Source organism: Artemia sp. Qi Xiang Cuo, chromosome 5 (genome assembly GCF_049724085.1).
Source record: "Artemia sp. Qi Xiang Cuo chromosome 5, ASM4972408v1, whole genome shotgun sequence".
NCBI lineage: Eukaryota > Metazoa > Arthropoda > Branchiopoda > Anostraca > Artemiidae > Artemia > Artemia sp. Qi Xiang Cuo.
Genome location: NC_142798.1, coordinates 24,128,509 through 24,147,317, shown reverse-complemented (window position 1 = coordinate 24,147,317; position 18,809 = coordinate 24,128,509). Strand labels below are relative to the sequence as shown.

The window sequence follows — 18,809 nt, the reverse complement described above, 5'->3', positions numbered from 1 at the left end:
TAGCCATTTTGTTCAGCATGTTCGAAAATATTATAAGTATGTCTTTTAGGATGATTTAATCCCCCGAGGTTCCCGGGGGGAGGGCTGAAAGTTATGAACTTTACCCAATGTTAACATATAGTATTGGTTATTTGGAAGTATACAGACATTTTCAGGGGAGATTTTTCCTGGTAGTGGGGGGGGGGGGTTGGTGGGTCGGGGGTTATGTGGGAGGATCTTTCCATGAAGGAAGTTTTCATGGGGGAAGGGAAATTGCTATGAAGGGGACGCCGGACTTCTCAGCATTATTTTAAAAAAGATCAGAAATTAAATATAAAAAAAACAAGTATTTCAACTGCAACAGCAGCAACATCGAAACTTTAAACGAACAGAAAATATTACATATATGATAGGGTTCACCCCGTAGTCAATGCCTCGCTCTTAAAGCCAAAGATTTTTTAGCACTTTCATAAGACCTATTTATTCTAATTAACGGCCTTTGTGATTAAGCGGTCACTTTTAAAGAATTGGAACAAAATTCGAACTTTCGCTTAAAGAGCAAGGTATTGACTAGGGGGTTGAACCCCATAATAAACGTATTAAAAATATATGAATATAGAATTTCGTTACGTAAGTTAATTCGTAAGTTACGTATATTTATTACTAATAAAAACGTTCGTAAATAAAATTAAACAAGTTTCGAGAAAGCCATTTAATTAAATAAAAGTAAATTAATATGAAAATTTTGTTTTAATTATTCATGTACGGTGAGCCAAGATCAAAACCTGCATTTATTCAAAAACGTTCAAAAATTAAATAAAAAAACAAGTTTTTTAAACTGAAAGTAAGGAGCGAAATTAAAACTTAAAACGAGCAGAAATTATTCCGTATATGAAGGGAGCTGTCCCCTCCTCAACGCCTCGCTCTTGCTAAAGTTTGACTCTGTCTCACAACTTTATTTTTTAAAGCAATCAAAAACTTTAGCGTAAAGAGCGAGGCGTTGAGGAGTGGACAGGCCCTTTTATATACGGAATAATTTCTGTTCGTTTTAAGTTTTAATGTCGCTCCTTACTTTCAGTTTAAAAAACTTGTTTTTTTTTATTTAATACAGTAAAGTTCGACTTCTTTTTCGAATTCTTGAAAATAAACACGAAATAAGGGTAATGGGGTGACAAGAATGGATGAGAAAAAATTATAATGTCTCAAGCATGGAAGGTAAACGAGAAAACGAGAAGTGAAGACGAGATAGAAATGGAACTTTCAGCGTAAATCAGATACAAGGATAATCTGCAGCATTATCAAACAGTTCGTGGTAACGAACTGTAAGTAAGGAGCGGCCCAGCTCGATAGTAACCAAAACTCTAAAAAACGGAATTTTGATACCAATAGATACATAAAAAGAATCAGATTTTTATGCTTATTTCAAATATATATCTAGTTTTATCAAGTTTAGTCTTACTCATCAAAAGTTATGCGCCTGGAACAATTTGCCTTATATTCAAACAAAAAGAGGAAACACCCCCCTAAAAGGCTTAATAGTAAGTTTGACTCTGTTTCACAACTTTATTTTTTTAAACAATAAAAAACTTTAGCGTAAAGAGCCAGGCGTTGAGTTGAGGAGCGTTGTAAGCTGATGTAAACGTTGAGGAGGGGACAGACCCTTTCATATACGTAATAATTTCTGTTCGTTTTAAGTTTTAACGTCGCTCCTTACTTTCAGTTAAAAAAACTGTTTTTTTTTTATTTTGATGTAAGAATCAGTTATTGAGTATTTACTTATGGGATACATCTATTTTCCGTTGATGCAAACAATTTATTTCGCATTTTATTAAGCTTTTTTAATTATAAATAGATTTTTACTTCTTGATATTGAATGCCATGATCCGAAGGTAAATTTATCTATTTACACAAATACTGCCAGAAATGGGAATCACTTAAAATAAATAGCTACGTTTTAGCTTTTAGTTTGGCTTTCATCCAAAGAAATTTCATTCTTTCGGACAAGACAGTTGATAGAGAAAGCTCTGTTTTCCCAAGTTCCGAATTGTATCTTAGTAAAATTATATCACCAAAGCCAGAAACATATTTTATATCCGAAACAACATTGCAAATGGAAATTTATAATCCTAAGTTTAAAAGACAACAGTTCACGGAAACGAACTATAAGCATCGAGTGGCTTGTGCAAATTGTAACGAAAACCCTAAAATGAAGAGGTTATTTAAGGTTACTCATCACAAGCTTACGATCCTGAGAAAACTTGCCTGATTTTCAAAAAAGGGGGACAACAACCATAAAAGAGCGAGTTATTATGATGGAAAAAAATCACCATCAGATTAAGCGTATCAGATAACACTGTTGCAGAGGTTTCAAGCCCCTATCTACAAAAATGCAAAATTTTGTACAATTTATTTCGAGTAAGACGAAAATTTTGATACTGTCAATCGATTTAAAATTATCGAAAAACTGTATATACAGCTTCTCACATTCAAATACAGTAACACCATGCCGTGGTACATTTGTTCCTAAAGATGCACGTAGTCTATACGAGACAAAACAAACGGCTAATATTCATATGAACGTTTATTTAACTAAATGCATTCATTTGCGCCAGGATAAAATTATGAGCTGGGGCGTATATTTACGCATCAGCGATTATGGAGGAGGGCCGCTGGATCTTTTTGTTGGTGGGAAGAGTACTCTTGAAGTTTCAAAAGCGTATTTTTATGCCCAAGCCTTCCAACTCTTCATGAGCCTTCAGATAACTATTAGGAGGTTCGGGGTGAGGACGTGGTAGAAATTAATCTCTGATCCCCTTGATTCCTAGGGATACTTTTGGGCGACACCCTTAATACGGGTACTGCGAGGTGATAGCACCCGCTTGTTGCAGACGATCTTTTGATGTGTAACATAAAAGATTATATTTGCGGACTAATCGGAAAAAAGGTGGAGACGCAGAGTGCCGCCAATGCATGCCGAAAGGAAATTTCCCGTTGTGGCAAGTGCCATCAGAAGATTTGTTTTCACTGATATTAAAATGGCAATATTTTTCATTTTCCTATTTATATACCAATGTCTTCTAACTTCCCAGGGTATTGCCCCCCCCCCCTGGCCGCTACTGCAAGCATTCATGGGTAATATCTCTATGAAAAAGATTTGCTCCAAGAAATCACCTAAAAACTGTGGAATTGATGACGCTGTAATTACGTTTGATATTTCAGACCCTCCCTTCCTAATAAATATTTAAAAGGGGATATTTTTTCTAAGATTATCCCCATTTTAGAAGAACTGTTATACAAATGTTAAACTCGAACTTAAAAACGGGACTTTGATGGAGGGAATAGTAGCTTCCTTCAAATTTAAAAGAGTATTTGATGAAGAAGCTTATAGTTATAAATTGCAAGTAAAGAGCAACTCTTGTCAATAGAAACCAAAACTTGAAACCAAAAAAAAATAAGTTTTGATTGAAGTAAATGTAAAAATAAAGTCTATTATTCAGGCTGATTTTAAACATACAAAATGTTCTAATTTTATTTTGCTTATCGTTGCTATTAGCATATGAGAAATTTGCATATTTTAGAAACAGGAACTAAAATCCCCCAAAAGAGGGATGCGGTACTCATAGAAATTATGTTGTGAAATTCAACATGGTTTATAGCCTTAATGCCACTATCTAAGACCGTGAAATTTCTCATTTTCCTACCATAGGTTCGATACCACCAACCCTGGGAAAATACATGTTCCTTTGGTTTAGCATTGGGGTATGCTTAAAAGTTGAAACTAATAGAGTCATAGGTGCGAAGATGACCTTAAACCTTTACCTAACTTTACTCCTCGACTGTGTTCTGTATAATACACAAGTACCATTTGAGGAGTGTTTTCAATATAAAATATGCTTTAGCATTGTAGTATACTAAAAAGTTGAACTAATAAAGATGTAGATGCCAAGAAAAGAATTTTAATACAGAAATTCAGAACAATCCTTAGAAATCAACTAGTGAGATGATTACAGGTTTGAACCATCAAGGACCACAACCATCAACGACCCTAACCACCAAGGACCTAAACATCTACGGGCCCCCTACCCGAACCTCCAAGGGGCCCCCTACCCGAACCTCCAAGGGGCCCCCTCTATCCAAATTTTGGGCCCCCTCCTCCAATTTTTTTATACTTTTTCTCGTTTTTTTTAAACTTTTTTGTTATTTTTTTTAACATGGTTTTTTTTTAAACTTTTTTTTACATCTCTTAGAATGACATGAAACATACTTAAAACATAAAAAATTCACATTTAATATTTACCAAATTCAAAATGAGAATGATATAGATATTTAGTTGTGACTTTTACTATTAGAAAAATAATGTTTGTAGTAGCACTTTTTTTTGTACTGAGTTTTTTTGGACTTAGAAATTATTCAACTTTTTTTTCTTCTTTTTTTTTACTTAACACACTCAAATTTCTCTAAGGAGTAATTGGTGTTTACTTAATAGCGACAAATTTCTTGTCATAGCACAAAGTTTTCCGTAAAGAGATGGCAAATTTCTCATAGAAGTAAAAATTTTTCGTTACTTCTAACAAGTTATCTGTTAGAAGTAACAAGTTTTCTGTCAATGATACTATATTTTTCTTACAAGTAACAATCTTTTCGTTATGATAACAAGTTTTTTGTCAGAAGTAGCAAGTTTTCTTTATCATTAACAAATTTTCTGCATCGAAGAAACAACTTGTTCCTTAGTACTAATAAACTTTTACATAACACACTTAAATTTCCCTTTGAAGTAACAGTTTTTTTTCTTAGCAGTAACAAATGTCTCCTAGTAGCACCAAGTTTTCCATCAAAGATAACAAATTTCTCTTAGAAGTAACAATTTTTGTCAATGATAACAGCTTTTCGGTTAGAAGTAGAAGGTTTTCTCTCAAAGATACTAAATTTTTCATAGAAGTAACAACTTTTTAATTTATGATAACAAGTTTTCTGTCAGAAGTAGCAAGTTTTCCTTAACACTAGAGAATTTTCTCATCAGAGTAATAACTTTTTCCTTAATACTAACAAACTTTTGCTTAACGCACTCAAATTTCTCTTGGAAGCATTAGGTATTTTCTTAACAGTAACAAATTTTTTCTAATAGCACCAAGTTTTCTGTCAAAGATAACAAATTTCTCATAGAAGTAACCATTTTTCATCACTGATAACATGTTATCTGTTAGAAGTAACAAGTTTTCTGTCAATGATACCATATTTTTCTCACAACTAAAGATTTTTTCGTTATGATAACAAGTTTTTTGTCAGAAGTAGCAAGTTTTCCTCATCATTAACAAATTTTCTCCATCGAAGTAACAACTTATTCCTTAATACTAATAAACTTTTACTTGACACACTTTAATTTCTATTAGACGTACCAGTTTTTTTTCTTGGCAGTAATAAATTTCTTCTAATGGCACCAAGTTTTCAATCAAAGATAACAAATTTCTCTTAAAAGTGACAATTTTTTCGTTTATGATAACAAGTTTTCTGTCAGAAGTAGCAAGTTTTCCTTAACACTAACAAAACTTCTCATCGGAGTAACAACTTTTTCCTTTATACTAATAAACTCTAACTTAAAACACTTAAATTTTTCCTGAAAGTAATTGGCGTTTACTTAATAGCGTTAAATTTCGTGTCCTAGGACATATCTGGCCGTAAAGAGAAGACAAATTTTTTTCATAGTAATAAAAGTTTTTTATCACTTCTAACAAGTTATCTGTAGGAAGTAACAAGTTTTCTGTAAATGATACCTTATTTTTCTTACGAGTAACAATTTTTTCGTTATGATAACAAGTTTTCTGTCAGAAGTAGTAAGTTTTCATTACCAATAACAAATTCTATCAGATTGAATAATTCTTTATCAATGTCTTTTGACAGATATGTTTGATAACAACGACTAACTCTAATTGGCATATTGCGAAAATTCTTTAATCACTTCCTTCGCTGGCTACGTCAGATATAGTTCATAAACTACAAGCGTAAAAGTGAGTAAATCCCTCGTAATCTTACTGTGCACGATAGGTCACATATGATCTATACCATCATTGATTAGATAAAACACGTTCGGTCTAAATGTTATTTGACAGATAATTTTTATAATAAGGACAAAATATAAGTATCACAGTGAAGACATTCTTTATTAACATTCTTTATCGATATCATTTGTCGGATACGTCGGATAACATTGACAAAAGCTATGTATTAAAATGAATAAATTCTTTATCAACCTCCTTTGTCGAATAGGTCGGGATAAAATTGATAAAATCTAAGTATCAGAGCGAATAGATTCTTTATCAACATCTTTTGTCGGAAATGTCAGTTCTGACAAAAGAACTGACATTCCTCGTAAGTCCTGTCAGTCCTCGTAAGTTCTTGCGTATATATACTATATCCACACTTGTCTTCAAATTCTCAGATTTCAATATAAAACACATAACTCATATACACATTTATGTCTTACCCCTTTAGAAGATAAATAGTCCATTCCATTTGCAATTTGCAGACCAAATGACATTAAATCTTGAGAAGTAAGGTGACTGCTTGTACCATGAAGGTTTCCATAGTAATGCTCAGCTCTTGATTTTCTCAAATATGTTTGCAGCTTACCACCAGATACGTACTCGAGGATCACAAGTACCGGGTCTGCAAAAATCTTACATTTATTGCATTAAAATTTTCGACGAATTTTGAGGGACATAAAATTTTTAAAAGTACAGAAAAAGACACATCACAGGTTTTTTTAATATAGAAATTCTTTTCTTCACAAAATGATATGATTTTCAATGGGTAACTCGGGTTTTTCTGAAGTCAAAATTTATCTTTTTTAAAACGCCATGTGTTTATTAGAAAAAAAAGTATTCTAAGCTTAACAAAAATTTAAGTTTGCATGATAGTATTTATGCTTGCACACAAGAGAACGGGGCCTCTCCCTTAAATTGTGCAAAATACAAAAAATATATGAAGAGGCTTATTTTAGAAGGGCCCAAATTTAGTAAGAAGAAGAAAAGAGTCAATTCTACCGGAAAGATAGAATCCCGTGGATGATGGTCAATACCTTTTTCAGTGCAGCATCCTAGAAGGGAGACAACATTTTGATGTGGTTCCAAAAGCTTCATAACTTCCAGTTCTTTCAACAGTTCTGACCTTTCCTTAGCACTGGCCACTTCTTTGAGAGTCTTAACAGCCACTATCGTTGGCTCTTCTTTACCTGAAATAAATTATTCTTTAGGTCTTTCTCCGTGTAATTTTTTATTTGATTAATTATACAGTAATGCATGTACTGCAAACAGCCTTCTCTGCCCTAGGAATCAAACAGCTTGTGACAACGAAGTATAGGTAAAGAGCGAGTCGTGCTTAATAACCTAACTAAAAAAAGTTTGATAACACTACACATAAAAAAATATGATAAAAGTTACACTATCAAATTCAGCACATAATAATAATCTGTATAGACATAGACATAGACATTTTTATTTTACAAAAAAAACATTCAACAAACATCAGAATTAACTAGACAACCACATTAAGATTAAAAAAAATCCTGTTGGTGGCTGTATCTTCTAACCGCCCTTTAATCAAAAATAAATAAAAACAATAATAATTATTAATAAATTCTTATTTTTTCAAAAAAAAGAAGAAGGTAAGAAAAAAAGTCAAGAAAACAATTTACATTGTCACACTCTAACCATCCTCCCCCCCCCCTTCCTCTCCCCTCCACCTTTCCATCTTCCTCCTCCCAATCTCCAAAAATTATTCTCCTTTTTCAAAAACAAAATTCTTTAACTTTTTCTTAAATGAAACTAAGTTATCTGCCGCTCTAATACTATCCTGGAGACCATTCCATACCGAAACACCTATGCTCCGTAAAGCAAAACTTGACGTTGTTGAATGTCGGATCTCACTGACAAAATGGTCAACATTTCGTGTAGAATATTCATGGTAGAGAGAATAACAGGAAAATACATTCCAAAACTACTCAGGAGATAACATATTCAGACACTGATAGACAAACACTGATAACTGATAATGACGCTGCTGCCCGACATTCAGAATGCCAAATTTTTTGTAAGATTGCGCAGTGCTTTCACAATGGCACATCTCTCCGAGTACTCTGATTGCTTTATTCTGAACAATTTGTATCCTTTTATAGTTGCCGATGAAATTACTGGCCCATACGGAGCATCCGTACCCAATATAAGGGTCTACAGTAGCGCTGTAAATGAGCTTGAGGGTTGACAGAGGAAAGGTATGCTTCAGTTTTCTCAGTATCCCGAGTCCTCTGGCTACTTTAGCTGATACTATCTCGCTTTAAAAAGCATTTTAAAGCCATATTCAAAAAGACAAATACTAAAGAAAAATTACAATCCATTTGACACCCTTCCCTTCAATACGAAATTTCCTACTGCCACAATATAACGGGGAGACCTAGACCTCATTAACCCACGAAGCAGCCTATCTTCTCCATCCTGGACAATTGATCCCCTTAAATGAGAAAGCTGCTTACACTGAAGGAGAAAATGATTATCCTCCTAATGATGATATTACACATAAGATAACCTTATAGTACGGGATATTTCTCTTTTGTATTTTTTTTTATCACCAGGGGTGATTGAATTAAACAAATGGTTCTAAAAATTCAGAAAAAGCCTCAATCGAGTGGAAAGTAAAAATTTCAGTGTCCTGTTTAGATAACAACATAGACTGTGCGTTAGTCAAGGGGTCTTTTATTCTGTGGCACCAAACAACAATGTTGTCCCATAGAAGGAAAAAAGGCTTTTGACTGAAAATTCTGAGATAGCCTATCAATTTAAAATGACAAAAAAAATATATATATATATATTGAGCATTCCGGTTTCACAAGCAATGCCTCGTGGTGATACATTGCCTCTTAAAGATACCCGTAGTCCATACAATATAGACGGTTAATATAGACATTTGTTTTAAAGCTTCATTAAACTAAGTTGATTCATTTTAGGTTTAATACAAATTTGTACAGTGTATAATTGCACATCAGCTATTATGGAAGGGCACCGTCGGATCTTTGCGCAAGTCTGACAGGGGGATAGTGTGACTGAAGCTTCTAAAAGTGCTTTTTTATCCCTATTTTTCTAACTCTATGACATTTCGGATAAATATAGGACTAGTTTTTTGCGGGGTGGGGGGGAGATCGAAATTAATCTCTAAACGCTGTACATGCACGTGAAAAGTGTTTGGACTAAACCTGTAATATGGGTGCTGTGTGGTGATGGATCTTCTCTTATTACAAAAAAAAATCCTGTAGAACATAAGAGACCAATTTCTTGTACTTAGCGGCACTAATGATGGAGAGGAGGGAGGGGGCTTCACGAGCATCACCATAAAAAAAACTTCGTAAACGATGACCCTGGAATCGTCTGCTATCCTCCCCCTCCAAATACCTGTTTGGAGGGGTGTAATTTATAGGGACGATTACATAAACGATTTAAAGCCAAAATCGTCTACCATGACGAAACAAAGAAAAAATGTTGAAAAACAACGAGTCTATGGCCAGCAGAAATAACAGCAGTCAAGCGAATATTCCGCCTGTAACCAAAAAGATGTCCTCAGCCTCCAGAACGAAATAATGTAAAACATAACAACTTAAAAAGGAAAAGGAAAACAAATAAGTAAAAACCATATTATTTCAATGTATCACAAAAGGGCCTCAGTCAATTGTAAATTTTTTCTATTTTCGTGGTTTGGTCATGGGTCAGTAAGTGTAATCTTCTTTGATTTTTTTTTTTCTACTTTATAGTGCAAACTTATAAAGGAGGCTTACCTTTTCATACATCTTACTTTTTCAGGTTAGCAAATAAGAGTAATGCAGTTGCTCTTAAGTAATCTTCTCTTTCTTCCTTATATTTCTTAATCTTTAATCACGTTTCCTATGCTTTTTTAACAATCCTTTCTATCTTTTTTTATTTTCATGTAATCTTCCCCTTATTGTTTGTCCAACGATTACAATGCTTGGAAAGATAAAAGTTCATCTATCTTCGAAGCTTTCCAATTAGATACTGAGTTCATTTCCAAGAAAAAGGTCGATGCGAATTAGGATGCTTAACGTAAATTTCAACGGCTCGTGTTGAAACTAATCTTCCTGATTAGAAAGTCTTCTTTCTTTTCAGTAATTTTTCATGGTCATTTCGGCAGATGATCCCTCCCTAGTCAACATAAAGAATGTCTTAATGCAAAAGCTACCAGTGATGACCTTGGAGCTTCCACGCACTTCCCTCTTAAATTCGTTTTAAAATATAATATTCTGCCTTTTTTGTCCTACATTTCATTTAGTTTTTAAGGACATAAAATGTTGGTTTTGGCGATTTTGACATAAAATCTGCTACGCTTTCCCTCGGCTTTATTTCTTAAAAGCAAATTATTATCTCTTAAGAGTTTTCTTCTTAAAAAAGGTTTCTCGGTGACTTTTGTGTGACTTTCTGTTTAAAAAGCTGCTACTTACTCATTATTATCAACTTAATACAACATATATAATATATATATATATATATATATATATATATATATATATATATATATATATATATATATATATATATATATATATATATATATATATATATATATATATATATATATATATATATATATATATATATATATATTCCCAACCTCAGAAGTCTAATTTCCTCTGAAATCTCCTGTCACTACGCCTGAGTAATTTTATACATATATTAAACAAAAAAAAGTTGTTTTTAGCTGAAAGTAAGGAGCGACATTAAAACTTAAAACGAACAGAAATTATTCCGTATATGAAAGGGACGGTCCCCACGCCTCGCCTTTACGGTAAAGTTTTTTATTGTTTTAAAAAATAAAGTTGTGAGAAAGAGTCAAACTTTAGCGTAAAGAGCGAGGCGTTGAAGAGGGGACCACCCCTTTCATATACGGAATAATTTCAGTTCGTTTTAAGTTTTAATGTCACTCCTTACTTTTAGTTAATTTCTTTTTTATCTATTTAATTTCTGAACGTTTTTTAATTAATGCGGCTTTGATTTTGGCTCACCGTACATGAATAATTAAAACGAAATTTACATATAATTTTACTTTTTTTGGCTAAATGGCTTTCTCGAAATTTTGTTCTGACGTAACTTACGAATTAACTTACGTAACGAAACTTCTTTATTCGTATGCGTAAAGACCGGTTAATTAGAATAGATATGCTATTTTGAAAGTACTAAAAAAACTTTAGCGTAAAGAGCGAGGTATTGACTAGGGGTCGAACCCCCTCATATAAGTAATAATTTCTGTTCGTTTTAAGTTTTAATGTTGCTCCTTACTTTCAATCGAAAAACTTGTTGTTTTTTATGTAATTTCTGATCGTTTTTTAAATAATGCTGAGAAATTCGGCACCCCCTTCATAGAAATGTCCCTTCCCCCAAGGAAACATTCTCCATAGAAAGAGCTTCCCCTTAACCCCTCCTCCGACCCTCCTCCCCCCACCAAAAAAATCCCTCCTGAAAATATCTGTATACTTCCATTATCCAATGCTATATGTGAACAATAGGCAAAGTTCATAACTTGCAGCCCTTCCCTCGGCAACTGTGGGGGATTAAGTTATCCCCTCAAAGATATATTTCTTGGGTGTTTGACTATGCTGAACAAAATGGCTATCTCAAAATTTTTATTATGTGACTTCGGGTGAAAAATGAGCGTGGGAGGGGGCCAAGTTGACCTCCAGTTTTTTTGGTCACTTAAAAAGGGCACTAGAACTTTTAATTTCTGTTTGAATGAGTCCTCTCATGATATTCTAGGACTACTGGATCGATACGATCACCTCTGCGAAAAAAAATAAAAAAATACACTCGCATCCGTGATCTTTCTTCTGGCAAAAAATACAAAATTCCACATTTTTGCAGATAGGAGCTTGAAGCATCTATAGTAGGGTTCTCTGATACGCTGAATCTGATGGAGTGATTTTCATTAAAGTTCTATTACTTTTAGGGGTTCTTTTTTCGAAAATAGGTAAATTTTCTCAGGCACGTAATTTTCGATGGATAGGGTTAAACTTGATGAAACCTACATGTTTAGAATCAGAATAAAAGTCTAATTCTTTCGATGTATTTATTGGTATCAAAACCCCGTTTTTTAGAGTTTCGGTTACTATTGAGCCGGGTCGCTCTTTACTTACAATTTGTTGCCACGAAGTGTTTGATGTATCATTCTGTGTCATTATATATATATATATATATATATATATATATATATATATATATATATATATATATATATATATATATATATATATATATATATATATATATATATATATATATATATATATATATATATATATATATATATATATATATATATATATATATATATATATATATATATATATATATATATATATATATATATATATATATATATATATATATATATATATATATATATATATATATATATATATATATATATATATATATATATATATCCTACGAAGTTCCTACGATAACTCCTTCGATACAAAGTGCCCTGGTCTAAACAACAACAACAACAAAAAAATAATACATTATACCCACATCGATCTTTACTATAAAAAAAGTCAAGTCCTTCAATTACTTTCGACTATTAAAAAGGGCACTAAGCCTTTCGATTTCAAATCGAATGAGCCCTTTTTGAGTTTCTACGACATCACTTCCTATAAACACCTTATATGCCCCCAGGGCATAAATAACAACTCTTACCCTAAGGGCTGTGAGGGTGGTTATCATCCTCTAAGACCTAATTTCCACAAAATTTCAACTACGTTAAACAAAATGGCTATCTCAAAATTTTGATTGAATGTGTCTGGGAAAATGGTGGACGTGAAAAAGGGCACTAGCCCTCTAAATTTCCAATTGAATGAGCCCCTTTTGAAGTTTTTACGACAACTCTATCATTAAAAACCTTATATACCCCCTGGGCATAACTTACAACCTTCGCCCTGCCTTAAATACATAATTTCCAGAACTTTCAGCTACGTTGAATAAAATGGCTATCTCTAAACTTTGATTGAATATGTTTGGGGAAATGGAGGGCGTAAGAGGGGGGTTAATTACTCTCCACTCACTTTCGACTATTAAAAAGGCAATTTCAATTTCCAATCAAATGAGCCCCTTTGAATGTTTTACAACTATTTTCTATTTAAACCATATATGCCCCCATGGCATAACTTACAACCCTTGCACTGAAAGCTCTGATGGGGTTATGATCCTAAAAGACCTAATTTCCAGAACTTTCGAATACGTTGAACAAAATGGATATATCAAAATTTTGATTGGATGTTTTTTGGGAAATGGTGGGCGTGAGAGGGGGGTTAGTTGCCCTTCAATCACTTTCGACTATTAAAAGGGCAATAGCTACTTCAATTTTCAATTGAATGAGCCCTTTTGGATGTTTTTACAGCATCGCTTTCTATAAAAACCTTACATGCTCCCAGGGCATAATTTAAAACTCTTGCCCTGAGGGTTGTGGGGGGATGGGTTGTCATCCTTAAAGACCTAATTTCCAAAACTTTGAACTGCGTTAAATAAAATGACTATCTAAAAATTTTGATTGGATGTATTTGGAAAAAAGATGGGCGTGAGAGGGGGGATAGCTGCCCTCAAATCACTTTCGACTAATAGAAAGGGCACTAGCTTTTTGAATTTACAATCGAATGAGTCCTTTTTCAAGTTTCTACGACAAAGATTTCAATATAAACCTTATATGCCCCAGGGCATAACTTATAACCCTTGCCCTGAAAACTGTGGGGGGAGTGTCCTGCTCTAAGGTATAATTTCCTGAATTTAACTGCGTGGAACAAAATGGCTATTTTAACATTTTGATTGGTTCTGATTGGGGAAATGGTGGGCGAAGAAGGGGTATTAGGTACCTTCCAATCACTTTCGACTATTAAAAAGGCCATTAGCCATTTCAATTTGCAATCGAATGAGCTCTCTTTGAAGTTACTATGACGACGTGTTCAGAAAAAACACTATATGCCCCCAGGGCATAACTTACAACCCTTGCCCAGAGGGCTGTTGGGGAGTGTCCTTCTCAAAACATAATTTGTATCTAGAAATCAACAACAATGAACTAAATAGCCATCTAAAACTTTTAATTGGATGTGTTTGAGGAAAAGGTGCGCGAGAAAGGGGGGGCTAGTTGCCCACGAATCACTTTCGACTATTAAAAAGGGCACTAGACCTTTGAATTTCCAAACGAATGAGCCCTTTTTCAAGTTTCTACGATAAAGATTTCAACAAAAACTTATATGCCCCTAGAGCATAACTTATAACCCTTGCTCTGAAGACTAAGAGGGGAGTGCCCTGCTCAAAGGTATAATTTCCTGAACTTTAACTGCGTGGAACAACATGGCTATTTCAATATTTTGATTGGATGTGTTCGGGGAAATGGTGGGCGTGGAAGGGGTGTTAGTTGCCTTCCAGTTACTTTCGACTATTAAAAAGGGCACATGCCATTTCAATTTCTAATCGAATGATCCCTTTTTGAAGTTTCTACGACAATGCTTTCTATAAAAACTGTATATGCCCCCAGGGCATAACTTACAATCATTGTCCTGAGGGCTCTGAGGGGGTTGTCATCCTTAAAGACCTAATTTTCAGAACTTTAAACTACGTTGAACAAAATAGCTATTTCAAAATTTTCATTGGATGTGTTTGGGGAAATGGTGGGCGTGAGACGGGGGTTAGTTACCGTTTAATCACTTTCAACTATTAAAAGGGCATTAGCCCTTTGAATTTCCAATCGAATAAGCCTTTTTTGAAGTTTCTATGACAATGCCTTCTATAAAAAATCTTATATACCCCCAGGGCATAGCTTACAACCCTTGCCCCGAGGGTCGTGGGGGAGTGTCCTCCTCAAAAAGATATTTTCTATCTGGAAATCAAATACGCTTAACAAACTAGCTATCTCAAACTTTTGATTGGATTTGTTTGGGGGAATAATATGTGTGTGTGGGGGGGGGCTAGTTGCCCACCAATCACTTTCGACTATTAAAAAGGGTACTAGCCACTCCAATTTGCAATCGAATGAGCCTTTTTCGTACTTTCTACGACAACTCCTTCGATGCAAAGTGCCCGGGGATGGAGAAAAAAAAACACATTGTGCCCACATCGTTCTTTACTCCTGTGTAAAGAACTCCTGTCCTCCTCAAAAACATATTTTCTATCTGGAAATCAACTACGCTGAACAAAATGGCTATCTCAAAATTTTGATTGGATGGGCGTGGGGGGGGGGGGCTAGGTACCCTCCAATCACTTTCAACTATTAAAAAGGGTACTAGCCCTTTGAATTTCCAATCGAATGAGCCTGTTTTGAAGTTTCTACGACATTGTCTTCTATAAAAACCTTATCCTTGTCCTGAGGGTTGTGGGGGAGTGTCCTCCTAAAAAACATATTTTCTATCTGGAAATCAACTACGCTGAACAAAATGGCTATCTCAAAGTTTTGATTGTATGTGTTTGGGGTAATGCTGGGCGTGGGGGGGGGGCAGTTGCCCTCCAATCACTTTCGATTATTAAAAGGGGTATTAGCTCTTTGAATTTCCAATCGAATGAGCCTTTTTTGAAGTTTCTACGACAACGCCTTATATAAAAATTTTATATGCCCCCAGGACATAACTTAAAACCCTTGCCCTGAGGGTTGTGGGGGATTGTCCTTCTCAAAAACACATTTTCTATTTGGAAATCAACTACGCTGAACAAAATGGCTATCTCAAAATTTTGATTGGATGTGTTCGGGGGAATGATGGGCATGGGGGGGGGGGCTAGATGCCCGCCAATCACTTTTGAATATTGAAAAAGGCACTAGCCACTCTAATGTCAATTCAATTTAGCCCTTTTCGAAGTTTCTATGACAACTCTTTAGAAATAAAGTGCCCCGGTATGGAGAAAAAAACCAAAAACACATGGTGTCCACATCGTTCTTTACTTAGGCAGCACTCGCGCGCTGCCTATGATTGGTTCGGATACTGATAGGTTAGATAGGGTAGATAGGTAGTGTACTTTCATTAAAAAAAAAATTTTATTTAACTTTTGATCGTTTATCAAATCCTGTCAGGAATGCCAGTGAACCCCCACCCATGGCAAATATTTTTCCCAGGAATCTACCCCACCCCCAAAATGAAGTTTTCCCCATAGAAAATCCTCCCATGGGGAATTTCTTCTACGGAAAATCCCCACCCTCTCAAGGCAAAATCCCACAGACTAATCCATCCCTGCTGAAAATTTCCCCTGGACAATTTTCCTCGAACATCTGAACGTGTAAAAATGAGCTGCCAAAGAGAAAGTAAGACAAGTAAAAAGAATGTAAGACAAGTAAAAATAATTTTGTATAGGGATACTGGCACATCCCTCCAGTGCGAAATTTTCCCTGGAAATTTCCCCCGCAGAAATTTCCTTACCCACGGAAATTTTTCTCTTTGGAAATCACCCCCATTAAAAATTCTCCCTACCCCCAAAAATGCCTCTATACATCTCAATAAAGAAAAGTATATGTAAACAATGGGTAAATGTCATAACTTACAGCCCTTTCTCCAGTGACTTAGGGATTCGTGTCATCCCCAGAGGCATAATTATTGAACCTTTCAACTATGCTGAATAGAATGGCTATTAGATATTTCGACGAGATAATTTTGGAGAAGAAAGGGATAGAGGAGGAGGGTTCGTGGTCTTCCAGTTTCTGCCGCTTAAGAAGGGCAATAGAACTTTTGAATTTCTGTTTGAACTGTCATGGAAAGACAGTGCGGTCTTCAATATTACCTGTACAGTAGACTGGCAACTCTTATAGCTGCTTATGGTGCCTTGATTTTCGAGAAAAAAATCTTTATGACAGCTGTGCAGACCAAACTTCTTGCTACGGAGTCCTCAAATCCTTCATATCCTTCGTGTAAAAATACGCAATTAAAACATCAGAACGCAATTAGTATACCTAAAAGTCAGGGAGCAATTCACTGAAAATGTGATTAATATGATATCAGTAAGCTGCAGAAGATTTGACCAAGCAATAAAGACTGATCAATAGAGTTGATTAAGAATATGTTGAGTTTTAAAGTCAGCAGAAGGTTGCTAGTGTATTCAAAATTTGAAAAAATCAGGTTTTTTGGCTGTTAAAAACACCTTACGCAAAAACTTTCGACAACGATCATTCAGCCTGTGGTGATTTACGCCACTGATTATGATTACTATTGCTCTAATGTTGGGCCCATTGCTAAGGGCTTAAACTTGTAATTTAATTATTTCATTCATCTAAAGGAAACGGTCTAATATCCAAATATTTGGCAAATAATGGCATGTGCGAAACTGGAAAAATAGCCAATACTAGTTAGTATATACACTCAGGACCTAATACACATGACCTTGAAATAAATATTTTTTAAGTCTAAGTAAATTTACTACTACTATGAACAAAAACAAAAGACCGGTATGCTCTTCTTTTAATAATAACTGATATTTATTTCGTGCAATGCATTTATTAACAAACGAACTTTAAGAATAATAGCTCAGCTTGTGAGACTTCTCCATCGGAGTCTGAATTAGAATGGAGAAATTGTTAAAATTATAAAACTAGCAGAATTAATTATGGACCATAGAAAAAGTATTCAGACATTTCCCACCACAGCCAAAAAGTAAATCACAAGGTCTATATCCCGCATAAGAGCATTGTTTTTTGTACAGGGCTTTTTGGAGCAATACTCAGGTGCCATACAATCTGAGAATTTAAAGGAGGGCAAAACGCAGCAAATCGTACCATTTTGAAATATCCAGCCAATGTAGGGAATCTATGAACTGCTGTTTAGTTCTGTTCACTTGAAAAAAAAAAAAAAATCCAACTGAAGGTAAATGCGCTTACTTAAAAAACCGTTAGGTGGTTGCAAATACTTGAGAGCTCACATTTCCCAAGGTATGAATGTACTCTTAAGTCATCATACAGTCCAGTCATCATACAGTCCATCATACATCAGTCCAGTATTACATACTGGACCCTCTGGGGAAATTTGACCTGAAATTGAAGTTTGCTTGTATTCTTCCCCTCCCCCTTCAAGCACTCTTGACCAGACAAATTCATACCAAGCCATACGGCTTAGGATACTAAGCTAAATTTCCGAATACCAAGCATGGCTTGGAAGAATCTGAAGGTCTCAAGACTCCTATTAAACGGAGCTCGCTCTCTCAACGATGTTGCATGACTCGCCCTAACGGTCGATCCTTTGTAGACCTATTTAAATATGTTAATTCAATGATTTTTTTTTCAAATGAAAGTAAAGAGCGACGTTAAAACTTACAGCGAGCTGAAATTATGCTATGCATAATGAGGGTTATCGCCCCATAAACTCCCCGCTCTTGCACTTGCATTTGGTAAGTGCTTTCTGGAAAGCATTGTAGAATACAAAAAATACAGCCAGTTGATAACTTCAGGTGTGTTATTTACCACTTGCATTTTAAAGATTTGAATAAACAATTTCATTCTTTAAAGCTGTGATTCCCAACGTGGGGTACAGGCCCCACCGGTAGAGCATGGTAATATTTTGGTGAGTCATGGGCACAAGGGCATATCCAGGGGGTAGGGGGTTTACCCCCCCCCCTCTTAAAAAATATTTGTCTGACTCGTAAAAATGTAACAAAAATGAATATCCAGCCAATGTAGGGAATCTATGAACCGCTGTTTATTTCTGTTCACTTGTAAAAAAAAAAAAAAAAAAAAAAAAAAAAAATCCAACTGAAGGTAAATGCGCTTACTTAAAAAACCGTTAGGTGGTTTCAAATACTTGAGAGCTGTCATTTCCCAAG

At 34.8% G+C, this 18,809-nt stretch overlaps 1 protein-coding gene across 1 annotated transcript in view; it reads right to left on the bottom strand.

Moving 5' to 3' along the window:
• Positions 1 to 18,809, bottom strand: part of LOC148951963 (tyrosine kinase receptor Cad96Ca-like) — a 91,758-nt gene that overhangs the window by 56,430 nt on the left and 16,519 nt on the right. Inside the window, exons 3-4 of the mRNA XM_089088772.1 lie at positions 7,055 to 7,207; positions 6,461 to 6,642 (exon numbers count right to left, since the gene is read on the bottom strand). Of these exons, the coding sequence (XP_088944898.1) occupies positions 6,461 to 6,642; positions 7,055 to 7,207 (335 nt within the window). The remainder of the gene's footprint in view (positions 1 to 6,460; positions 6,643 to 7,054; positions 7,208 to 18,809) is intronic.